Source organism: Schistocerca piceifrons, chromosome 10 (assembly GCF_021461385.2).
Source record: "Schistocerca piceifrons isolate TAMUIC-IGC-003096 chromosome 10, iqSchPice1.1, whole genome shotgun sequence".
NCBI lineage: Eukaryota > Metazoa > Arthropoda > Insecta > Orthoptera > Acrididae > Schistocerca > Schistocerca piceifrons.
The window spans coordinates 88,418,259-88,445,871 of NC_060147.1; the positions used below are offsets into that span (position 1 = coordinate 88,418,259).

The 27,613-nt window shown below is 37.9% G+C and overlaps 1 protein-coding gene across 2 annotated transcripts in view; it reads right to left on the bottom strand.

The window, feature by feature from the left end:
- LOC124718839 (putative mediator of RNA polymerase II transcription subunit 12) overlaps positions 1–27,613 on the bottom strand; it is a 52,473-nt gene that overhangs the window by 18,907 nt on the left and 5,953 nt on the right. For both annotated transcript variants that reach the window (XM_047244463.1, XM_047244462.1), the window contains exons 3-6: positions 25,098–25,224; positions 22,160–22,289; positions 16,903–17,091; positions 12,550–12,706 (exon numbers count right to left, since the gene is read on the bottom strand). In XM_047244463.1, the coding sequence (XP_047100419.1) occupies positions 12,550–12,706; positions 16,903–17,091; positions 22,160–22,289; positions 25,098–25,224 (603 nt within the window). The remainder of the gene's footprint in view (positions 1–12,549; positions 12,707–16,902; positions 17,092–22,159; positions 22,290–25,097; positions 25,225–27,613) is intronic.

Genomic DNA, 27,613 nt, shown 5'->3' on the forward strand with positions numbered 1-27,613 from the left:
AGCAGCAGAGGCCGCCAGAAACATTTGTCATGGAGAAAAATGCCATTCAACAGAGCATGGTAAGAAAGAAAATGGTTTTCTCATTTCAAGGAGGATCATTATGACATTAGTGAGTCTCCACATTCAGGAAGACTTTCAGCTTTAATGAAGCTTTCCGGAACGAAATGTTTGCTCTGCAGCGAAGTGTGCACTGATATGAAACTTCCTGGAAGATTAAAACTATGTGCCGGACTGAGACTTGAAACTCGGGACCTAGGCCTTTTGCAGGCAAGTGCTCCACTGACTGAGTGACCCAAGGATGACTCACAACCAGTCCTCACAATTTCATTTCTGCCAGTAGTACGTGAAGGTTGTTTAAATGCACTAATCCACAACAATCCACGTCAGTGTACTCGAGAACTGGCAAACGTGATGAACTGTGATCGTTCCGTCATTGTAGCTGTATGCACTGGGGAAGATTCAAAAATTTGGTGTATGGGTACTTGTTGGATTTCCCTTCCTCAGAACTTGGTATAGTTCATAATCACTGTAAGTTCCTAAGCACAAAATTCTTCAATAAGTTACCATACTCCGCTTGTACAGTACCACTAAATAAATATAAGAGCATATTGCAAACTAGACTAAAATACAATGAATTCTATTCAGTTGAAGAATTGCTAGAAAATAATCATTCTAATATGAGGGTTGATTCGAAAGTAAGGTTTCCAAACAGGTAGATCCACAAGGAAAGAAATTGGTCAAAATTTGGCAACACTGTCGTGTACGGCAGATCCCCCATTCTCAGTCACAACCTTCTCCGTTTCTCTCCACTGCTCAGTGTTTGCCAAGCAGCTAACTCCATTGAAAACTGGGTAGTGTGAAATCCATGCAGTTATCTGGTTTTAACATGTGGGAGGGGTCCCACCATGCAAAATTGTGCAAAGTCTATTGCAAAAAGTTTATGACTGTTCAGTGCATCCACAAATGATGTAGGGAGTTCACTGTTGGCCACGTGGACATTCATGATGAAGACCAGAGCAGAAGACCCTCCATTTCAGACGAGACTGACACAAATATTCAGAGACTACTGCTTGAAGATCAAATGATCACCATCTGTGAACTGGCTCTTCAGGTTCCTGAGACTTCTGCTAGCTCAGCTCAGAGAATTTTGTCTGAAAAATTGTCGTATCACGTGGTGTGCATGTGGTCGGTCCCATGAATACTTAAAGAAGAAGACAGGAGGCAACATGTCAACTGTGCCCATTAATTTATTCAACACGTGGAAAAAAGAGGGAGGAATTGTTGATCTCAATCATTACGGGTGTTGAAAAGTGGATGTTTCATGTCATATCTGAAACAAAACATCAGTCATGCAAATGGTGCCACTTATTTTCACCCAAGCCAAAAAAATTTAAATAAATGCAGTCTGCTGGCAAAGAGACAGTGACTATGTTTTGAGATCATATAGAGATATTGCTGACCGACATTATGTCACCTGGAATGACGATAAATTCTGACAGGTATTGCAACACATGAAGGAAACACAGACAAATGATCCAGAACCACTGCAGAGGAAAACTGAGCAATGGAATGATGCTGTTTCACAAAAATCCCATGTCTTTCATCAAACCCAAGATTTACTGAAAGGATTTGGCTCGACTGTCATTTCCCATCCCCTCCCCATACAGTCCAGACCTAGCCCCTATGATAATTAGTTATTCCTAAAATTAAAGGAACACTTGGATGGCCACACTTGCGGACCAACAATGAAGTCAAACAAGACACTATTGGGTTGGCGGTGGAGTACTGTGACATGGGGATACAATGATTGGAGTATGGTCTCCAAAAATGCTTGGATAGAAATGATGATTATGTAGAAAAACAGATGAATGTTTAACAAGGCGGTGGACAAGAAAAAAAATATTTCCAGGTCAGATGAACGTAGATTTTTTTTCTCTTTAAGTGACAATATACTTTCCCTCAGTAATGTAAAACTTATCAATCCTTTGAATGGTACAGATTTTATGCACCTACGTACAACTTCCTGGCACTTGGGAAACAACACACAGCAAAAAACAATGTGTTTTGGAAAGATCTTTGATGGGCAGCAACATGAACATTGCATATTTTTGTGTTACGAAAGTATAAATATGGAGTCCACCAAATTCAGCACCGTAGCTTCTGAAACACTAAAATCGAGATGGTTCTGGACAATGTGCTTTTGTCAGCCAATCATCTCTCATGTTATGTGATCTCACCAGCCAATGACAGCAGATATTCATAACATAGGGTACATGATGTGGTCAGCCAATAGCAACATCACTGTTAAGTAGCATGAATGCACATGGTTTGAATTAATATACATACAGTACAGCTACATGAAAAGCTAAGCTTTCACTTAGCACTTTCTTTTGAAGGATAATTATACTTCTTACTATTGTTATTGCATAACTTGTAATCTATGAAAGGACTAAAAAAATATGAAAAACTAACTTGAAACTTTGTCTTTTTTGGCGTGTGTTACCGTTTAAAAATTTGTCAGTGTACTTTTAAATAACAGTATAAATCGCTTGTCTTTTGGGCCTTTTTTTTTTTAAGTTGCTGGTCCTCAAAGTGTTAGTTTTGAATGAGAGTCGAATGCCTCATGGTTTAAGTAATTCATCACATATTCTCACACATAAAATAATTCACCTTGCATAAAAGAAATTCACAATATTCTTCTGCAATTAAGAAATGTACACAGTTCTGATGTCATGCTCATCAAAAGCACTTTGTTGTTACGAAGTATTGCATAGTCTTGGTCGTAAAGCCTTTCATACATTTTGCTGTTGGCAGATGCACATGTATGTACTGTGTTTCATTGTTGTAAATGGCTCATTTTCTTTGCAATTAAAGTTTTATTTCCATGTCATTTTCTAGTTTATGCTTCATTGCTGCAATATTATTCTGCAGAGCAGCGGACTAACATAAAATTCTTAGTTAGAGTATCAGTTCTTACCAGCCAAAATTATAAAATTTAACTGAAACTAAAACAATGAAAAATTCCCAGGTTTATCCCATATTTCCCAGTTGTACCAGGTCATATACATCCTGCTTAAGGTTTAAAATAACGCACATGCCCATGAAAATAAAGAATGCTTCCTATTTCTGAAAGAATAAAGGGGCTTATTTTTTAATCAATCACATCAACCACATACATTTTTTTCTCCATGATAAAGAAAATCTTTTAGTTCTTAAATAAGCGAATTACTTTCTGTTTATGTAATTGATTATTTTATATAAAACTTGACTGCACTGTAAACTCTTGTGAAGCCAACAGTATGAAAAATACTGACAGACACACAAAGATTCTGATTCTATAAAGCAATCTAGGATTAATTCTAGTGAACACATTTAACAGTAGTTGTAATTTGTTGTTAGTATTCTTTAAGGAGATACATTGCAAGGCAGCTTCTGACTGTTAATGTATAACTTGAATTTAAGAGTTTCTGGCTTTCAGTACAGCTCATACACACATATAAAACTACACAAACCGTCGTATCTTTTGGAACTAATAGTTCCTTCCTCAAGAAGGAGAGTTTGGGGAATGTTTGCAATGAAGGATAGCTCACTCAGACCTACTCTCTCTGATCTCCTCATTCATCTTTGGCTTCCCTCATCCCATGGTCTGAGTGAACTACCCTTCCTTTTCAATTTTCCCAAACCTAACCCTCTCTCCTTCCCAAGAAAGGAACCATTACTCCCAAAAGCTAGGACAGAGTTGTCACTTTTGCATGTGTCTAATGGCAGTATTGAAATTTCACTTACTAAAGACAAGTATTATCTAACAATTTAGTCTCATAATTTGACAGTTACCACAACTGAATTTTCTTTTTGACATAATCTATAACTTGATTGTTTCCATGTTCCTGAAGGCTCTCCACGATGCTATTTACACTTGAGGATTTACACTATGTGTGAATTAACAAATGAATGATTCTATATGTTACGCTTCTTTTTATTTTGTTTTAAAATATTACCAGTTTTGAATTCTCCACAAATTTATGATGTCCAAATCTGAGCAAACAAGACTGTTTTCCTATGGAACTTTTTATTACAGTGTATTAATAAACAATGACATGAAAGAGCAGCACTACTTAAGAAGCGAGTGAGACAGGATTGTAGCTTATTCCCAACATTATTCAGCCCGTACACTGAGAAGACAAACTTCAACTAAAGCGAAACAAAGATAATGGAATGTAGTCAAATTAAATAAGCAAATGAAGCACAAACCAGGGATATAAAAATAACAGATGATCTGGAAGAAATAATTCCCAAATTGAAACAAATAGCTGAACAAGTTGCCCCTATAAATCCAAGGAAAAAACACCAGTGGTGGAACGATGAATGTGATGAAGCAGTGTTGGATCGACACCAAGCCTGGTTAAGGCATCAAAATGAAAAAACAGAAAAATCATATTTGGAACTCACAAAACAAAGGAAGACAACACAAAAAATTATAAGGAGAGTTAAACGTCAGTACCAAAAGATATACTTCTAATGATAGAAACAAATAGTGAAAAAACAAACTCAAGAGACTATTACAAAATATTTGGCAGACAATTACAAAGATATGATCCTCCAACATTAATGTTAAAAGATAAAGACAATAACCTAGCCCATAGCAATAGTAAAAATACAGAAATTCTAGCAGAAACATTTAACAAGTTACTAAATTGTGAAGATCCCCCAGCACTTCTTCAGATAAACACAGAAACCCCAATTAAAACACCAGCAGAAAATATAAATCCACCTACAATTAATGAGGTCTACAGAGCTTTGAAAGAACTCAAAAACTACAAAGCAAGTGGAGAAGATCAAATGTTTGCTGAACTTTGGAAATATGCAGCAGAACCAGTAAAGATAGCATTACACCAATGCATAGTAAAAATCTGGAATGAAGAGAAATTACCAGAAAATTGGACTACTGCTATAATACATCCATTACATAAGAAAGGAGAAAAATCAAATCCAGACAACTATAGAGGAATTTCCCTTTTGGACTGCACGTATAAGATCATGTCAAGAATACTATACAACCGCTGTAAAGATCAACTAGAACTGGAACTGGGAGAATATCAAGGAGGATTTAGATCCTGGAGAAGCTGCCCAGAACAGATAATCACCTTGAAGTTAGTTATGGATGTCTACAAAAGAAGGCAAAAACAACTAGTCATAACCTTTGTAGATTTCAAAAAGGCGTATGATTGCATCCATAGATCTTCAATGATGAAAATATTAAGGAATTTTGGACTTCATCCTAAATTAATAAAAATGATACAGTTAACCTTAACAAACACCAAATCCAAAGTAACATTTAGAGGAGAAATATCTGAACCATTTACGATTAAAACAGGGTTGAGACAGGGAGATTGTTTATCACCATTGCTATTCAATTGTGCTCTTGAATATGTAATGAGAGAATGGTACAAGGAAAATCCTATGAATATTAAAATTGGAACTAAGAAAGATAAAATAAACCTAAATTGCTTGGGATTTGCTGATGACCTAGCATTACTAGCTAATAATATTCAGGAAGCCATGAAACAAATAACAAGCTTACAAAATATAGCACAAAAATTAGGACTCCAGATATCATTTGAAAAGACTGAAATAATGGTAACGGATCCACTTGTAATAGATCACATCACAGTGAACAATAGGGAAATTAAAATAGTGAAACAATTTAAATACCTGGGTGAAATTATAACACATAAATTGGACGAGAAACCTGCATGGCGAGCAAGAACTAATAAAATGATAAAAGCTCAAAAACTAACATGGTCTACATACAATAAAAAATGTCTATCAATTAAAACAAAATTAAAACATTACAAGACGGTGGTTCAACCCGAGGTTACATACGGAAGTGAAACTCTTTTTAAAGTCACCCAGAAAAACAGAATTGACAAAATTTTAAAAGTAGAGAGAAGAATTGCTAGAACATGCATAAATAAGAAATATCAAAAAGCTGGGCAATGGCGGATAGTTCCGAATGAAGTGGTATACAGAGAACTGGAGCCCATCACCGATACTATACGAAAGAAAAGGATCTCTTTTTGTGGTCACATTCTGAGGACACCAGAAACCAGATTATCAAGGAAAATTATTGAGAAACTCTGGAATTTGAAACAACAAGGAGGATGGCTTAAGGAAATAAGAGAGGATATGGAAGAACTGGAAATAACTCTGGATGATTTGCAGAACAAAACGCCAAATTTAAAGAAATTGAGGGACACAGAAATAAGATTTAAACCAAAAATTGACAAACGACATACAATGAAAAGGGTATTTACAGATGAGGAACGACGAAAAGCATCGGAATGAATGAAGAGATACTGGGCCACTCGGAAGGGGAAAATACCAAAGAAGAGGACCAGAAATGATTGACTGAAGTGGTCCAATGAGGCCGTAAAAGCAGAAGAAGAAGAAGAAATAAGGTGATGCTGAGGGAATAAGATTATGAAATGAGACACTTAAAGTGGTAGACAAATACAGTGAAACCCCTAATTTATGTTTTCGTGCGATCCAGACTTAAGATACGCAAAACTGAGGAAAATGTTAACCCCCCCCCCCCCCCCCAAAAAAAAAAAAAAAATTAGTGAAAACACTTGTAAAATCGCAATCCTCTCTAATATTTTGTACAAAATCTGTCTAAGTGAAGAAAATTAAATCAATAATACAATGCTTATACAATAATTTGTGGTAAAGAATTTCACCGGTTTTATCACAATGTGTGACAGCACGTAAAAACTCATTAAAAAACTGAAATTGGTATTTGGGTACAAGGTAATCAAGCTGCTTTCCAACATGCTACAGCTACATACTATACATTCAAAACACATGTTTTTGAGACATCATCCTTTGTGCTCACTCAGAAAAAAAGCAGAAATTGATGAATATGTTGAATTAAACCAAGAACATCACAGCAGCTAAGTGGTTAAACCATAAGCATAAATGCATCCATCTGTTTAATGGCATACTTTGTCAACATTGCTGGTGTTGTTTAATTCTTTTCTTACAAGCCACACCTCATATGTTCACAACTAATAAAGTGTTATTTTAAGCTTAATGAGAGAAACAGAGATGTGAAAAAATGCGTTTACTTCCCCAACTGACATTAAAAGATAACTAGAAGTTGGTTCAGTGAATTTCTGTACACTGTGTAAAATATAAATTTGAAAGAAAGCTCAGGTGCTACAGTTTCGCATCATGCCCTCTATCATTGCTGCCAATCTTTAATATCTACAGTTGGTGGGGTGTGTTGCGCAAAGTACATACATGAATAGTGTATGTAGTTGTTGCAACTGTATCATGTCAGATTTGAACACAAACATCTTTAAAATGTGCTATCACAAAACCGTTGTTCTATTTCCATGTGACTCCTCTGTCATAGCACATCATCTGCATGAAAAGTATATCTTCAGCACTTCACAAAATGCTTTTACTCTTATCTGCACTCCTGTCCCTAAAGGGCCACTCCCACTATCCACACATTCAGTAGGTGAGATAATTTTACATGTGTTAGTGTGGTGTGATTGTTGTGCTGGCTACTGGGTGACTTAAAAAGTCACCAGCCAATAAGAGTTCAATAGCCAGGAATGGGCGATGTTTTCTTGATTATGACCGAGAATATTCTTTCAGACTCAGTGTTTGAATTTAAAAGGTTGACGACTGATATTGTTGCTGAACACAGTACATTGGAAATACATGCAAAAAGATGAGACTGAGTTATAAGTGGCACATTAAAAGATGGTGGTTAGGCCCCTTTGTCAAGTATCGGCTCAGTTCAGAACACTTCATGTCGACGCTCTTGTTTTTCCATTACCACTGCAACCTAGCAGTAGTTGTATCATAATTGCATGGTGAAGCTAAATGTTGTAAGTTGTGTTGGCAACACTTATCATTGATTATATCAGCATTCCTGTCTCTCATCTCCCCTCTTCACAACGGCCGAAAATATTCCCTTAATTCTGCCGCCTCCTGTGATGCGAACCACCCGTCTTTCGAGCCACTTATAACTTGTTCAGTCACATCAAACGTCAACAGTATGAAAACAGGATGAAGTCAAGTGAAATGTCGAGTAATAACTTAAAATCGAAGTAAACCTTACTAGGAAGAAATGTAAAATTGGGGAATTTTTATCATTGATGTTATGGATTTTTCACAGAGGCTACAAATTTACGGTGCAGAACTTCGAAAAATGTAAAATTGGAGAATGTAAAATCAAAGTTCTGCTATTTGGGCAGCAAAATAACTGATGATGGGTGAAGTAGAGAAATTTGTTAGCATCGAATATTGATTGAAGTGTATCTTTTCTGAAAGTATTTGTCTGGTGTGAAACATGGATGATAAACAGTTTACACAAGAAGAAAAGAGAAGCTTGTGAAATGTGGCGCTATACAATAATGCTGAATATTACACAGGTACATCATGTAACTAATGAGGAGGTACTAAACAGAAGCAGAGAGAAGGAATTTGTGGCACAACCAGATTAGAAGAAGGGATCGACTGATAGGACCCATTCTAAGATATCATGGTATCACCAATCTAGTATTGGAGGGAAGTGTGGGGGGTAAAAATTGAAGAGGGAGACCAAGAGATGAATACAGGAAGGAGATTCAGCAGGTTGCAGTAGTTATTCAAAGATGAAGAGGCTTGCACAGGGTAGGGTAGAATGGAGAGCTGGATCAAATCAGTTTTTGGACTGATATAAAAGCTTTGTGGTTTGCCAGTGACACTGTAATTCTGTCAGAGGCAGCAAAGGACTTGGAAGAGCAGTTGAATGATGTCTTGAAAAGAGGTTATACGATGAACATCAACTTGTGGAATGTAGTCGAATTAAGTCAGGTGATGCTGAGGATATTAGATTACGAAATAAGACACTAAAAGTAGTAGACGAGTTTTGCTATTTGGGCAGCAAAATAACTGGTAATGGCCAAGGTAGAGACAATGTAAAATGCAGGCTACCAGAAGAACAAAAAGCATTTCTCAAAATGAAGAATTTGTCAACGTCCAATATCAATTTAAGACCACATCTGTAGCTGAGTGGTCAGCGTAGATAGTTGCCATGTGGAGGACCGCGGTTCAATTCCCAGTACTGCCACAGATTTTTCCTTGGTGGGAGGACTGGAATGGGGTGCACTCAGCCTCACGGTGCCAATTGAGGAGCTACTTGACTGAATAGTAGCAGCTTCACTCACTGGAAAATCTGAAAAACGGCTAGGAGAGCAGTGTCCTAAACACATACTCCTCCACAGCACTTCCACACGAAGTCACAAGACGGAGGACGGCTCGATGACGGGTAGACCACCCTTGGTCCTTCAAGTCAATTTAAGTGTCAAGATATCTTTTCTGAAGATATATTTCTGGAGTGAGGGCTTGTAAAGAAGTGAAGTGTGGAAATACGCAGTTCAGACAAGAAGAGAAACTTTTGAAATGTAGTGCTGTAGGAAAATACTAAATACGAGATGGCACAACTTGACTAAAAGAAGGGATCAGTTGATATGCACACAACACTAGGCATCAAGGGATAGTCAGTTTGGTTCAGCATCATCACCAGAGCACATAGGAATGGTGGCAGATGAACTGGCATGGGTAGCACAGCAAAATAATGCAGATACCTGCCATGGAATTCACACGTGATGAGTAGTATGGGCAGACCTGCTGACACTGGTGTTTACCTGTGGCAGTATCTGTGCAGGCCAGTGCTTATGCTGAATTCAACTACCGCAGTCACTGTCTTGCACACTGTGTCAAGTGTTGTCGCCGAGTCCTCAGTTGGCCTGCGCCTGCCGTGTGCTGAGTTATTGCCGTACACATCTCTATGAGGTTCTGGACCTTCTGCTTCCTGTCGACTGACTCACACAGCGAGTTGAATTTCCTGATGGGGTTCTGTTCCCCGGCTAGTACTGAGCCACCATAGGGCTGTGAAATACCCACACTGACCCTGTACTGTAGCAGAATTGTTATGTCTTGTGCAGGTACTAAAGGAAGTAACTGTGCAGAGTAAAAATTGTATGAGGGGAACACGGCTTGAAAACAGTAATCAGGTTCAAATAGATGTAGCTTGCAGTAGTTATGCAGAGATGGAGAGGCTTGCACAGGACAGAGTAGTGTGGAGAGCTGCATCAAACCAGATTTCAGACTGAAGACAACACCATTAATGTGCAACTGTTTTTCTACCTCAAACTAGTTCCTCAAGGTGTTAGAAATTCCAACTTCTTTGATCATCTCACTTGCAGAAGCTAAGCAATTTACCACAAACAAGTTCTTGTGTTTTGCTATATGGGAACAATGGTCTAACTTCTGTGTAGCCTCTCTTAGAAGTCACATGGAGGGAAAGAATGCAGAAGTGTGTCACCAGAAACAGGCCCCACTTTGTAGGTGGCCAGACCTGACTGAATATATTTAAATTTAGAGCACTAGTTTCTTTTCTTTTGTGTCTGACATATTTTAGCAGACTGTAACAACACCTCAACTGACTTAATCGATTTTGATTACATTTATTCCAGCATAAGAACACAGTCAAATGTTGGTAAAAGTAAAACAGTCATGCAGTGATACACCACCCAGTCTTGTGTATGAAATCCTGTTCACTATGGGCTGTACATAACACTTACTTACGATTTCTTATTTTTAGTAGTGTCTCACTTTTCTTTCTCCCCAATATTTCTTCATTTTTTACTCTGTTGTTTCACCAGTAAAGATTCTTCTGCATTTTCTGTTTTCTCTCTCTTGAAAACCCTCAAAGTTCTTAATTTTGGTTCAGTAGTTTTCTCTGTTTCTGATATCTTCTTCAGAAACATTAATTTTTTTCACCACTTTTTGTGTTCCATTGATAAAGTTATTTTTGTTGTTGATGTACTGAAGTATTTGTTTCATTTAGTTCGCTTTCCTCTATTCTTTTCACAGGTCCAAGGAAAATGGCACTTTTTTCCAGGTTGTGCCTGCAAGTTTTTGGATTTTTCTATAGAATTCTTTGTTGCTCCTTAATTCTAAGTATGTGACAAGGAATAATATACAAAAAATGGAAAAGAAAACTGAGAAGCTGTTAGACGATACTGAGTTTACCTTTAGGAAAGGGAGACACCAGAGGCAGTTGTGACACTGCAACGATAATGGAAGCAAGTCTGGAAAAATCAAAACATGTTCGTAGGATTTGTTCACCAAGAGCAAGCAACTGTCAATGTAAAATGGTGCAAGAGGTACAAAATTCCTGGCAAAAAAAAAGGTGTAAGCTATAGGGAATGACAGGAAATATACAATATGTACAATAACCTGGAGGGAAAAATAAGAACTAAAGACAGAAGTGCTCAGATTAAAAATGGTGTAAGACACGAGGTGCAGTCTTTTGTCCCTACCATTTAATCTACACATCAAAGAAGCAATGAGAGGAATAAAAGGAAGTTTCATGAGTGGGATTAAAACATACAGTGTCAGGATATCAATGATAATATTCGCTGCTGGAATTGCCATCCTTAGTGATAGTGGTATAGACCTGTTGAACTGAATGGATTCAGAATAAACCAAAGAAAAATAAAATTATGATGAATAGCAGATATGAGATTAGTGATGACTTAGCATGAAAACTGGAGAGCATGAAGTAGATAAAGAGAGGAATTGTGCTATCTTGTAAGCAAAATCCCACATGACAGATGAAGCAAGGAAGATATAAGCTGACTCGCAGAGGAAAAGCCCCCCGCCAAAAAATAGTATCAAACATAGGCTTTAATTTGAGAAAGGAACTTCTGATATCTTATCCCCCTTTACCTTTGTATCTGCATTCCATTGAAAATACAAATCGTGTGTCTGTGTGCCATGTCTGGAAACAGGCTCATTCAATTCAATCATGGTTCTTGCTGTTAACAACAGTAATGCCCACCCCCTTCACCCCCAGGCTGTGATTCAGTACTCCTTGGTTTTTCTTCTATAGTAGTGTTAGTGGTACATTAACAGTGATACACAGCAGCAAGGATACGTTTAGTGATGAAGAGTTGGCCGATACGCATCTCACATACAGGTTCAGTGAGTGCAGTGGAAAATGACACGATGACACTATGTTGAGCTATTCCTTCAGTGAGTAGCCACATTGTAGATGTTCTGATTGTTGTGTTACTCTGTGTTTTGTGTTGTCCATGCTGGAGATTTCATCTAACTTGTTTTTACACTGCTGTGAATGTAGTTTCATATAAACAAAGGTATTGTATGTGGTGGAATGGGCCATGTCTGAAACTGAATAAAATAATATAAACAGAGGTAAGTGGGATATAAACCTGTAACAAGCCACTGGGGACAATAGATCACTTATCTGCAAAATACTCTGAACATATTCCTCAACTTCCTCCAAAATTTTGTAGGTGGAACTAGGTTACCTTGTACAACACAAAAGGAGGTGAGTTAATGTAAGATGAACAGTCTGCTAAAGAGCAAACTAAAGCAGACTGCAACTGCTACTCACAGCAATAACAACAATGTAAACAGTAATGTTAAATATTTCTTGTTTGTTAACATGGCATCTGTTCCCCTTACCTATTCTGTTCATTAACAGTTTCAGGATTCTCTTGCTTCAGTTGTATCACCCTTATCAGCGGCATTGTTACAGAGTGGTAGCGAATCATCGGTCCAACAAATGCCTTCTTAACGGCACGGGCCTTCTTCTTCTCGAGTTCCAATTTCTGGTGCTTCTCTGCAAAAGATTTATCACAAAACATCAAAAAACTCTTCAACTATTTCCACATTCTTCTCAAAATATTTATTCAGCTGACAGAAAACACATAGTTATTACACTGTATTACCGATTATACAAAGTGGCCAAGATAAAAAAGGCCTCAAGTTATATTGAACGTCATATTTGAAGCTATCTGAGTGTTGTTATTTCTTAATGCTAGGGCAGCACTTGAGTGCAGTCATGTGATATCAAGCCGCAGTTTAGTGATCAGTGTTGCATCATCAAAAGTCAGTTTGAAGTTGGTTGTGAATATAGTGCTGCAGAATGGCTTTTTCAATCAAACAACGAGTGTTTCTTGTTGAAACGTCTCTTGAATGTGAATCGTTTAAAATGTTGGATGAAAGATTCGTGATGAAATATACGGAGACAGCTGCTCTTCCACGAACTGTTGTGCAGAAATTAATCATTAAATTTAGAGCAACAGGTTCAGTCACTAACATCAAACATAACTTCGTAACGAAAGTTTGTTATTGAACGTGTTCACGAGACAATGGTAAGAAATCTAAGGAAATCAATTAAATGTCTATCCTCCTAACTAAACATCAAACGCATGTCATACCAGAATATGCTGAAGCTGTTACATATACAAGGAAACAAAGTAAGAGTGATGCAAGCATTAAAATATGAGGATTACACAGAATGACAGCACTATTGCGAATTGTTACTCGCGCATGTCGCTCACGGTTATCTGGATCCAAATCTTTGCTTCAACTCTGACGAAGTGTGCTTTCACTTTAGCTGGTATGTGAACTCTCAAAGCACACACCATTGGTGAAGAGACAATACCAGGGTGCCTCTGCATGATTCGAAAGTAGGCATTTCATGTGTAGTTTCAGGCCATTGTATTGTAGACCTCATTTTCTTCAACAACACCGTGAACTGTCTAGCGTATGTAATGAGATTGTTGCAACCATTCACAGCATAGTTAGCTGAGGAAGAACGAGAGTATGCATTTTTACAGCAAGATGCCATTACGGCGCAGATTTCACAGTTTTCAAAATCATATGTCCATCAAGCTTTCAGAGAAGGATGTTCAGTTTCCAAAGGTTTATAGCTTCCCAGATTGCTTACTCTGTCTACCTATGATTTTTATTTGTGGGGTATCTTAAGGGGTTAGTTCTATAGTAACAACCCCCCAAACAATTGAAGAGTCAAAAACAAACATTCACAATGTGACTGTGGAAATCACACCAAATGAATTGGTAAAAGTTTCCAGAAACATGTTGAGACGTGGTGAGTTGGTATTGAAGTTTATGGTGAACATTTTCAGCATCTCCTGTGAGCTATTGACCTACTGACTGTACAGTGTGTTGGTTTTCATAATAATAATAATAATAATAATAATAATAATAATAATTTACTACTCTGTATCTGTACATACAATAAACGAGTGAACTGTCTGTATGTTGTTTGTAAGAATGGGACCTTTGGCCACCCTGTAGTAGTACAGCCACCATCGTCATGTCATTTTACTGCCTTGACAGCATTGTATTAATAAATTATTGCATACTGTTAAAAATCACAGATGTATTACATGGTGCTGCCAATTCCAGCTGCTGTTACGGCAGATAAATGATCTGAAACTGGTTGCTATGTCCACCACAACCAGTAATACAGTTAAATAGCTGGAGTGCCTATATTGTTGGTGACACCCCAAATCGATTTCGGCTTCCCGACCAGTATTCGGTTTTTACTGTGGAGCGTAAGCTGTTCTCCAGGCTGTCCAATACATCCGTCGCCATCAGCGGATACAGTATGTTATCTGCTCAGATTCGCTCAGCTCTCTTCTCAGTCTCCAAGCTCTCTAACCTGTCCACCCCTGGACCACCGGATTCAGGACTGCCTCCACTTGGGGGGCGTCTCTGTGGTGTTCCTCTGGATCCCAGGACATGTTGGTATCTGTGGAAATGATGCAGCTGATATAGCGGCCAAGGCTGCAGTCTCCCTTCTTCAGCCTGCTATTCACATGATTCCCTTCGCCGATCTATGGAGTGTTTTATGTCGTCGTGTTGCTCTTCTATGGCACGTACATTGGTCGACACTTCCCAATAATAAATTGCGGGACGTTAAAGCTCTTCCCTTTGTTTGGACCTCTTTCTCCCGAACTCATCGTCGGGAGGAGGTAATTTTAGCTAGACTCCGGGTAGGGCACTGTCTTTTTAGCCATCGACATCTTTTAAGTGGCGATCCTCCCCCACTCTGTCTCCACTGCTCTCAACTGTGGACGATGAGACACCTTTTACTCGAGTGCCCCTATTTTACTCCGTTACGCGCCCGTCTACAGCTGTCACCTGATATATCTTCCATTTTAGCAGATGACATGCGCTCAGACGATCACATTCTCAAGTTTATTAGTGCCAGTGAGATGACGTCAGTCATTTGAAGCTCTTTTTGGGGTCAAACAACCCCCCTTCCATAGTGGTTTTTTAAGCTTTCCCTCTGATTTTAGTTTCGCCACTTTTTTGAGTTTCGCTCCCATTGCTGCTGGTTTCCAGTTTCGTTTTTTTACCTTTTCCTAAGTCATAGACCGGGCGCTAGTGACTGTAGGAGTTTTGCGCCCTAAAAAAAAAAAAAAAAGAAAGTATTTTGAGGTTGAATAAACTTTCAGGGAGGGTTGAAGACTGGGGTTCAAAATTCATGTAGATGATGAGGTGATCGAGAGAGAGAGCTCGAGGTCAGATTGGTGAAGGGAATCAGATGAGCCCTTTTCAATGGAACCAATATTCAACTTAACACTCAGCATGTGGGTGACGGCTGTGCGGGGTAGCCGTGCGGTCTCAGGCGGTTTGCCACGGTTCGCGCGGCTCCCCCCGTCAGAGGTTTGAATCCTCCCTTGTGTGTGTGTGTGTGTGTGTGTGTGTGCGCGTTTTTTTTTTTTTTTTTTTTTTTTTTTTTTTTTTTTTTTTTTTTTTTTTTTTTTTTTTTTTTTTGTTGTCCTTAGGGTAAGTTAGTTTAAGTTAGATTAAATAGTGTGTAAGCCCAGGGACCGATGACCTCAGCAGTTTGGTGCCACAGGAACTTGCTACAAAAATGTGGCTGACATAATATTATGGAACTTGTGGGAAATGAGAATGTGCAGTGGACATAATATTACATCATGCCAATTACGCTTATTTTCCAGTATCAAATGTATATTTAACAATACTATAAACTCTGTCAGATCTACAGGCTTTGTAGTTTCTGCTGTGACTGCCAGATGATAGTAATGGTAAAAATTGGTTATTTCTGAAACATATGTTATGTCTCTTGTTTTGTAGGTAATGGTTGACATTCAAGTTCTCTCTTTGTCATGTGTTTTGCATGTTTATGAGTCGATTTTCTGTTGAAAATGTGAAGTGAAGAGAAAACATTTGAAGAAAATAATTTCCAAAGTCCTTGATGAGTCTACATATGATGAAAACGAAATATTTGGTGACAATTAAGACTACATATCATCTGAAAATAGTAGTAATTTCAGGCTATTCAGAAGATCAGTTGCTGCATATGTTTATCACATTATTTTCACAGATTGTGTTGTTACAAAGGAGTCCCCTGCAGGTAAATCTGGACACGAATCTGAGCATATGACTCCAATGAGTGTAATGTTAGACTATGTATCTCTACATCTTTCGATTTGTATCACACTGCATGCCACTATGAACACTGAATTTCACTTTGATCTTATGTTTTATGTGTTTCTTTAGATTTAAATTGGTTGTGAAAGAAATTTAAACAGAAAGTTCATGTTTCCTTATGTATATGAATAATAGAATTCCCTTTTCAATTTATTTCTGCAATAATTAGCACTGAATTGAAGTTCATCTGTGTAATCAGATTTTACACTAGCAAAACCAAAACATATAGCATTCAAATATAGCTTTGAATAAAAAGTTCTTGGGTTTCCAGTCACATCAAGTGGTTAAAATCACATGAGCTTTTGGCCAAGCACTCCTTAGTCATTGTCAATGTAATTTTAATCACTCATCATTACCAGAAACCCAAGAACTTTTTATTCAATGTTACCACTGCAAGACACTGCATTCTTACAAATATAGCTTTTCCTGTTTACAATCTTAACATTTCTTGAAAAAAAAAAAAAGTATTTGGTAAAGTTGTAGAAACAAAGCTGTAAGCAGTACACCTAGCAATTAAAGGTGCCAATCTGCAGTTCTCACCCAGTGACAGGAGGTTCTCCTCCTCTGTGATCTTGGCTTCTTCCAGCAGCTCCTCCTGCGTCGGCTGGTAGAACTCCCAACTTCGAGGACCTTTACGCTTCCGCCTTCGACCCTCTTCATCGCGATCCTTCATCCTCTGTAACGTCGCTGCCGATTTTGCTAAAGTTGAACGCCGGATAGACTTCCTTTCTGAAATTGCGTATTTCAGTAATATTAGAAATCTCCTTGTGAATTGTTATAAAGAGGAAAAATATGTATAAGAAATTACTCAGACACTTTCAATTTTTATGCTACAACAGTAGTACAAAACAAGTAATTTCTCAGGCATCAAGGACACAATTATAGCACAGCGCATTGTCGCCTACAGATAGCATAGTGACATAGCTACCAGAGCACCATCTGTGTCAACCCTTTAACATGAAATGCTCACAACCAGAAGCCTCAGTGTACTGGAAATGTGTAAAGCAAGTGAGCAACAATGAAAGGAGATGTATTCGTGTTTCCTACAGCCAACTGAGCAAGTTTGAAAGGGGTCAAACTGTGACTTCCAAGTGGTGAGATGGCCCTACTGGAGAAATGCCACACAAGTTGGATGTGATGTGCTGCATCAGTTGTGTAATTATGCTGCTATCAGTAGTCACCTGACCATTCTCACACCCACAGATAAGTTCTGAACAACCACGCAGTACAGACACATGCCAGGATTGTTGTATTGTAAGGGCAGCAGTGACACATTGTATAGCTTCTGCAGCAAAGATAAGATAGCTTGTGAGCTCAGATGTGTCAACACGAACTGTTGCAAACTGATTATTAGCAGTGCGACTATGGGCACATACAACTCTAGCCCGTCTTTCACTCATGTCACAGCATTATGTGCATGGCTTGACTAGTGCCATCAGAGGATCACCTGGAAGATAGACTGGCTTTCAACGATGAAAAGAGATTCTGCCTGTATGTAAATGATGATCACTTGTGCATACGGCACAGACCTCATGAGCGCTGTCTCGTAGAGGGCATTTATCTGACATGCAATGGTCCCACTCCAGGCCTTATGGTCTGGGGTTTGATAAGCTACAACTCTCGCTCAACTTTGATGTTTCTAGATGGGATGGCAACTAGCGCTTGGTACATGCAGAATGTTGTTAGGCTTGTTCTTTTGCTGTTCTTGCAACAGGTAGGTGATGTGTTGTTCCAACAGATAATACTCGCCCACACACTGCTCATGAAACTCAATGTGCTCTGAAAAACGTGCAGGAACTTCCCTTGCCAGCACAATCTCCAAACTTGTCAGCAACTGAGCATGTGAGGAACATGGTGGGACAGAAGTAACTTGTGCAACTCTTCAACCAACAACCCTGACAGAACAGGTAGAGCAGGCATGGCATAGCATTCGCCATCTGCACGATCAACTGGGTGCCACAGTTAGCGCTTCCATTGTTGACCATGCAGTAAAATGTACGTTTCAACATGTATCGATAATTGGTACCTCGTAACCCCTAGTGCTGTTGATCTGTAAATGTTATAATGTACTCCATATGTGCTGTTGCAACAACGAATCTTGGGTGAACTGGAATCTTTAAAAGGCTGTACTAATCTTTATGGCAATATATAGAGAGAAAAATAGTTTACATTACTTATATTTTCAAAATGTTTCAATAAATAACTAAAGAAAAATTGCAATGAAGACCACTTCTAAAATATTTGCATAGAGATGTGTCACCACTATGTAGATTTGAAAATTATCTCAATATATCACAAAACTCATGTTTAAATTCTACTTATTGCTTCACTTGTTTAGAGAGGAAAAAAATTGAGTCACATAAATCAATCAACCCTTTATAACACAGTGTTTACAACACAGTATAGAACAATTTCGGTGCATATTAAGATAGAAACAGAGCCATGTCTGCATCAAATAATGTTGAGATAATTCTGGGGCATAGGAAAGAATATTAGGATTTAATGTCACGACGCCATCAGTACTGAGGCATTCACACAGTTCAATACTGACTGTATTAACATAAATACAAGCATCAGGAGTATCATAAAACATTTGTGATTAGGCTGAGGATGCCTGATAGGGAGGAAGCGGCAAGTCATCTTGGATATCACTGACAGATGTAGAAATCACCTCCGGTGTGCTCCAGGAAAGTGTATTGGGACCTTGATCATGCTGTCTATTAATCACACAGTGGACAACATTACTAGTAAATTCAGAATTTTGTGAACAATATTTTGCAAATAATGCAGTAATCTTAATGAAGAGCTGCTTGAGAAAAGCTGCACTATTATCCACTCAAATTTGGATAGTACTTCAAAGTCGTGCATAGGCTGACAACTTGCTTTAAACATGCAGAAATATAAATTTGTGCACTTCACTTCGCGACGTACAGAAAAGTTGTATTCTGAGAATAAAACATTGATGATCAAAGTTGGAATTGATTATCTCATGCAAATACCTAGACGTAACAATTTGTAGGAATATGAAAAGAAACTATCACATGGGTCCAGTCGTAGGTAAAGCAGATAATAGACTACAGTTCACTGGCAGGGTATTGGGGAAATGCCGTCAGTCTATGAAGTGATGCTTAAAAAACATTAAAGCAATGCATCATACAACATTGCTCAAATATGTGGTGTCATACCTAATAGGACTAACAGGGGATTATGAATGTACAAGTATACAAAGAAGTGTGGCAAAAACGGTCAAAGGTTCACTGGAACCATGAGAAAGCATCATGGAAAAATCTCAACTGTCAGAAACCTGAAGACAGACACCAAATATTCCATGAAAGCCTACTTGCAAGGTTTTGAGAACCAGCATTAAGAGAAGAATTTAGCATATACTGCTCCTGAAGGGTTTACAAAAATAAGGTTACAATGTACACAGAGGCATTAAATGGTAATTATTCTTGTGTTCCATACACATACTGAATGGTAAGAAACCCTTGTCTTCGTACAATGTGTAATGCCACCAACCTATCTGTGAGACTAACTACTTTCAACAGCCAACAAAATGCTGAATGAACAAGCATTTTACATCTTTTATTGTGTTGAAACATATGTTCACTATGTATCTGCACAAACTGTGTTTTCTGTTTACATGTAACAGTTGGTCACTGGGAGAATACATGATGCCTCTGAAGACCAAACCAAACTGTAGAGTGCTTGTTTGCCAACTGCAATGTGTCAAAGGTGATCTCTCCTTAGATGAGTGCTCATGTATTATCTCGGTAATGTCTCATCACTGTTGCAGCACCAGAATAATGTTTACGATTATGACTGTGTATAATTTCTTGTTCTGTTTGATGAGTTAAAAAAGCTAGTTCAAGCTGGCCTGCTACCTTTGATGTGTTAAATATAAACATGAAACTTAGTAATAAAAAGTTTCATTCTGAGTCGATGCTGAAGATATGTTATGTGGAATCAAATGCTATTATCCAAGAGAACTGAAATAATTTATGGAGAGCATGAAGATTATTTTTCATGATACATTTCATTTTCACAAAGCAAAGAAGTCAAGAAGTTGTATATATAGGATAGTTTAAACAGAAAGTAATGTTTACTGATGAGTCTGAATATACTTTCAAGTGAGTGCAGAATGTTTGTTACTGTTCTTTTTTCTTTCTTTTCTTACCAGCACCATCTAATTGCCACTCAGCTTGAATAACTGAATTAACTGACATAAATTTAAACTGAAGCAACTAATTACTGTCATCACCCCTGCTGTTCTTTTAAATCTTTTCTCTCTCTATGGTGGTGATGAGAGAGCCTACAACATTATTTTTGAAATTATTCCTTTGATTAGGTGGTTTATTTATTGAGGAAAATGAGTTTGGTTGGAAAAACAGGTTATTCACAACTGACTTATTAGACTACTTCGCCAACTGAGATGAATTTATCTGGGTTATGGAAACACATGGTCACTCTAAGAACCGAATTTACAACTATATGGAAAGGATAGACTGCTAAGGGGGTACTGAGTCATGACTCAATACCTCCTCTGTGTGGTGAGTAGCAGTCTATCCTTTCCATATTGTTGTTACTCCATACTTGAATGTACATTGGTTAAAATCTGAAAACAGACACGCACACACACGTGTACGTGCATTGCGCACTCATTCTCTCTCTCTCTCTCTCTCTCTCTCTCTCTCTCTCTCTCTCTCTCTCTCTCTCACACACACACACACACACACACACACACATTCTATTCCATTTTTGTTTTTGATACTTCTATATGGCCTTTTGTTTCTGTTTATTTTTGGGCCAAGGTTCTGTCAATATATTATAAACACGATTTTCATGTGAACAGAATTGGCATTCTGTGAGGGTCACCATATTCTATTTTGCTGCACCATATATTGCTTAAAATTGCCTTTCAGTGTCATCTGAAATAGTATAAATGATAATTTTATTGAGAAGAAATTGTGTAATTCTGATACACAGATTGACTGATGCTGACACAATGATGTCATCAGAAGCAACTGTAATAAAAGAAGCCATGTCAGCTGATGGTAGGCAGTTTGGGAGAGTGTTGAGCGAGTTGGGCCAATTACTTGCAGAGTGACGGGAGAGGCTTGTGGTTGCTTGGTCTGACAAGTTCAAATGGCAGTGGGGTTTTTTCATGAGTAATTGTATGGTGATAATGATAGCGGCAATACTGAAGTGCAAATGATCCACGTTTTTATTTGAACTGGAAGGTAATGAAAATAAACAAACATAATGTAAATATTTTGTTTGCATGCACACCTAACGCACACATGACCATCGACTGCAGCAGCTCAGGCCAGAATACATTCTGCCGGAGTTGGTGGTAATGATTGTATGAGGTGTGCTTGCTTGTGCGTATGAACTGTGCGTATTTCTCTGTTTCTCTTTTGCTGATGAAGGCTGTGGTCGACAGCTTTGTTCAAGTGTCTTTCAATTGTGCCTGTCTGCAATTTAAAATGTCTTCTTTACAGTAAGTACCAATCTACGTTTTCCTACATTGTTGATTTTACTATATGGAGTTTTTATTGTTTGAAAGTGAATACAGGGATATTCTACTGGCCTACGTATGTCAACCGTGCTCACTTCTGTCCACTTCTGTGTACACTCATTCCACTGAGACATCTTTCTGGCTGCTACTGTGTAAAGTTATTTCCCAACCATTATGCACAAAGCAACTACTACCATACAAGCTACTAATGCTTGGCACTTCCTGACACTGAGTCATGTTTTGGACACGTGCAAGTGAACAGCACAAAAGGCACTGTACCGTAGTTCTCTAGGTTTTCTTTAAACTGCCTCCGCCGCCTCCTTGGCTTTTTTTCCTCTTTTTTCTCTTCTGTAGGTGGCTTGTCATCTTGAGGCTGCTTGTCTACTTTTCGCAAGACCACACGTGGTTCCTGGAAAATAAACATAAAGCAAAGTAAACACAATGTCTCAAAAAAGTAGTTTGTATATTCCATAGTTGATTATTTCATACATAAAGGACAGAATTATAAGGGCTGTGACTGTTGATAAATGAAAACAAAACAATCACTTTTTTATGTATTTTGCCACTACATGTTTCGATGATTCGCATTAGCATCTTCAGGTGGAGAATATTTTATTAAATAGCTGGTGTTGGTGAAGAGTACAAATGTCCTATCACAGTAGCAGCCAAGGGCAGTGTAGCTTATGTTGCGTCTTTTGCTAATGATAAACTTTATTTATTTAGAAAAGGAATTTCTGAGGTCAAAGAACATGAATTTCTGTGTCCTCGGAGTCTTTCTGATTGTGAATTCAGTGAGGGAGATGGATGGAGTGAAGTGATATATTATGTGAATTAGTTAAGTCCAGTGGCAAGAAGAACAGGATTTTGGGTCAGGTTATAAAAGGATTACCAACACAAAATCAAATAGAGGTAATCTCAGCAGTGAGTCTAATAATGAATAAGAAAGTAGAAGTATGGGTAAGTTACCATGAACAGCAAGGTGAATGCATTATTATAGCCAAGATAGAATGAAACCAACATCCACTACACTGGTACAAGTCTGTATGTTGACTAGTCCCACAGCTGACAAATAGAATGAAAGAATGTACCATGAAATAAAAGATTATTCAGGTAGTTATGGGAGATGATAACTTAACTGTGTTGGGAGACTGGAATTCAAAAGTAGGTAAATGAATAGAAGGAAAAATCATAGGAGAACATGGACTTAGGCATGAAAAGGATCTATCGGATAGAATTTTTTGTCAAGTATAATTTAATCATTGCTGATTCCTGGTTTAGGAATCATGAAAGAGACCTGGAGAAGAGGCAGCTGTTTTAGATAGAGTACATAATGGCAAAACAAAACAATCTGAACTTTCCATACATCATAAAGACAAAAAGATTCTGAAGCCACATTTCAGACTGCAAACCATCTCCAGGAACAGATATGGATTCTGACCATACTTTATTGGTTACAAACTGAAGAGACTGCAAAAGAAGTAGGAAACAGAGGAGATGGAACTTTGATAAATTGGAAAAATCAAGGTTGTTGAGAGTTTCAAAAACAGCATTAGGCAACAATTAACTTGACATAGAAGACAGGAACAAAACTGAAGATTAATGGGTAGTTTTGAGAGATGAAGTAGTGAAGGCATCAAAGGATGACATAGGCAAAATGGCAACTCCTAGTAGAAATTCATGAATAATACAAGACATATTGTATTTAATTGAAAAAAAGAAAACGTGCATAAAATGAAGCAGACAAAAGCGAACACGGATGTATAAAAAATGACTCTGACAGGAAGTGCAAAATAGTGAAGCAGGAATAGCTTAACAAGAAATGCAGGGCTGCAGAATCATGCTTGGCTAGGAGAAACATGAGATGCCATCTACACGAAAATTAAAGAGGCCTTTGAATAATATAGAAGCACATATATGAATACAGGAAAACAAATGGAATACTAATAATAAGCAAAGAAGGGAAATTTGAAAGGAATATATACAAAGGAAACAAAATTGAAGACAATACTGGGGAAAGACAAAAATAAGTATATGAAGATGAGATGGACCTGATAGTATGGGAAAAATTTTACACAGCATTGAAAGACCTAAGTCGAAACAAGGCTCCTGGATTAGACGACGTTTCCTCAGAATTATCGAAATCCTTGGGAAAGCCTGTCATGACAAAGACATTTTACCTGGTGTGCAAGATACATGAGACAGGCGAAACACCCTCAAACTTCAAGAAGAATGTAATATTTCTGTTCCAAAGAAGACAGGAGCTGACATTGGAGAATATTACTGAACCAGGTGTGCCTGCAAAATACTGATTCAAATTATTTACAGAAGAATGGGAAAACTGGTATAAGCTGACCTCAGGGGAGATCAATTTGCGTTTTAGAGAACTTTGGGAATATACGAGGCAATACTGACCCTACAATTTATCCTAAAAGATAGACTGAAGAACAATAAACCCACATTTATAGCATTGACACTGTTGACTGGCATACACTCTTTGAAATTCTGAAAGTAGCAAGGATCAAACAGAGAGCAAAATACTATCTACAACTTGTACAGAAACTACACGGTAAGAGTGCTACCACAGAGATTACGCCAAAAATTCTATGTTGCCTGATGATGGTTTCAACAACATGGAAGTGAATGAAGGTTTATTTTATCAGTAGCTCTTGGTAATAACTAAAAATTACATTCTAAATAATTATAATACAAGTTTTTGACAGAATACAGGCCAGTTATTCACTTAGAGATTTTACAACTGTATATAAATAAAAGATAAAATTGTGAACAACTGTTTCGGGAAACAGGTTGCTGAAATGGTACAGAACGACTCCAGACTGAGGAAGACTGGAAGTAAGAGAAATAAGATGCAAAGTATGTCTCTTATATCCATAAGAAATATAGCAATGAAACAATGGCAAACTGAACCAAGAATAATTGGACAGCAGCATCCAAAGATAGAAAAGCCTAAGCCAAATGAGACGGGACAATTTTCTCATGTTTCAGTATTGTATGGCAGTCATTTCATTGTATGTCTGTAACAGCAAGAAAATCCAGATTGCCTAGTTACAAATACAACTGCTGTTGAGGATTTTGACACCATTCCTGTAAGAAGGCCCTCAGAGTCTACAAAGAGGCACTGTTGTACACTGTACAAGGTGCAGGTTAGTGAGAGAGATCTGCTAACATCTTGCATAATCACAACATTCTATGCACAAACCTTATAAGCCTTTGTCACCAGCCTCCTCTTCTTCTTAGGCTGGTCATCTTCATTTTCAGATATAGGCTCATCATTTTCCTCAATACTGAAATCTGAGTCAACTTCATCCTCTGCTTCTTCTTCAGATCTGAAAAATCCATTACAGTTTTGATTAAAAAAATAAATTTCTCAAGCTACTTTGCATTCAAGAAGACAATGTACAGACAGTATCTTCAGGGAGATTGTATATAATTACCGGTAGAAAAATGTTTCAGTCACAGCACAAAAAGGTGAATATTATCCTCTTTAAGGACTTACACAAAAGTGGGGTTCCAGTTGCCTTGATCCTCATTCCACTTCCCTCACCAAAAACTTTGGCATCCAAATGTTTTTGCATTCTTTTCGCACAGAAAATTCTAAATCCTTTTACCCAGTCTCTCTTTGTAGTTAAGCCTTCATACTCAGCATCTACATCTCACTGCCATTGTCTATATATGTCTGTTTCCACTGTCTTCTTTCCTCTCATTGATTCATAGTAAATCCCACTGTCCTGTCTCCACTCTCAGTTACAATGTCTCATTTTTCCCTTCTATTTCCCCTGCTGCTCTCTCTGCCATATCTCAGCAGCACAAAAATTCTAGAGGTCCAACTTTCTTTTTCCCTATATACACGTCTTTAAAATTTTGGTCCAAAATGCACCCTCCACTACATCTACGTGTTCAAGTTCACCAGCCTGGGATAGTCCACACATCCCTCAAGCCTATGTATGGTTTCCATTCATCTATATATTTAATTTCCATTGACTCCTCTCTCTTTTGCTCCCACTTCTACTCCATTCACCACTCTTTCTCTTTTACTGCCACTGTCTCTCAATGACCATCAATATCTCCTCTCTCTCTCTTTGGCTCTTACTTCTACTGTCTTCATCCACCTCTCTTTCTCTTTCACTGCCACTTTCTGTCTCCCACCATCATCGTCTCCTCTTTCTTCTCTCTCACTGGCACTGTCTCCTCTCTCACTCCACTGGTCATTGTCTTTCTGCTATACGCTTTCAGTACAAGAAAACACAAATGTGTTTCCATGCCAAAATTTTTGGTGAGGGAGGCGAAATGAGGGTCGAGACAGCTGGTTCTTTACCTTTCTGTCAAAGTCTTTTAAAAAGGATAATATTCACCTTTTTTTCTGCTCCAACAGGTGCATTTTTCTGCTGCTTTCCTTCCTTTCTCTACTGCAGCAGGGTGTGCTGCTTATATGAAATTAATTCTATGGGTGAGTAAAGTTTTATAATCTTCCACACATTTATATACCTTGACACACGTAAACAATGAATAGCTACGGATAATGTAAAATTGTTTGCTTTACATTTTTTCTAAATACTCTACTCACCGATCACAATTCATCTAAAACACCTGCCTTATGATATGTATCTTAACCCCTTAACATAAAACTCTGAGTTACATAATTTTTATTATTTTGACAGAAATTTAAAATCCCGAGTATGCCTGGTCAACTTAAGAAGAGATCTCCAAAAAAATAAAATCCCACTTATATCCATTGTAGCAATGATAGTTAAATGTTTGGCCACTAGAGAGTGTCTGGTACTACATTTGTAGTCTGGCTGTCATATTTTCGTTCAGGTTGTTGCCACTTGATATTGTTTTTACTGGGTGTTGCTTTGGGTACACGACAACAAAATGCACGCTTTCAGATTCTCTCCTACACTGTTGTTTAGACAATAGTTTCATGGCTGACATGGAATTTAGTAGTTCAGACAGTGAAGAAGAATGTGACGTTACTTCATTTGAGACTGAAAGTGCTGATTTCGTCATTCGAGTGACAAGTGCTCATCTGTGGTACAAGATAAATACTTCAACTGTGCTCCAGCCAGCTGCTACATGATTTATGTTCATAGGAAACCATTGTGAAATACATGGTTAGACTTCATAGCAACACAAAAACTAAAAAAAGACGTCTAGTTTCTGGATACTTTAGTCAAAGTCCAGTGCATGAAAAACTCGGGATTTTATTAGCATTGATTTTCAACAATTTCGAGGGGAGGAAAAAATCTGTTAGGGGTTAAAAAAAGTAAAAATGTCATTAGAAATATTTTATTAAATTTACAGTATTTCCAGTTTTACATGACTTCTGGCAGTCATTTTATGTTCTTTTCAGTCATGTTAAGACTCGTTTTATCCCACTGCAAAACCACCTTGCGCATATTTGTATTGATGCGAAGTGCCCAATATACAGACAGTGCGCCAAAGTTTTACAGGTGAAAAAATGCTGGCAAAAAATATAGTTTGGTGACGTTAGAACAGCTGTGATGACCCTAGAACTTTGGTCATGTGTTCACTGTGACTGTTAAAGCTACATTTACACCTCATGCCAGACATTACATTCAGAAGTACAGTAACTTTGAGCCTCTGGACCTTGGCAACAGATAATGATATTGAAAAAAGTTCTGATATTCCTCAAGAATATCATCTTAAGAATATATGGTGAAAATTTTGATGAACTGCAATGAATAGAAATTACAG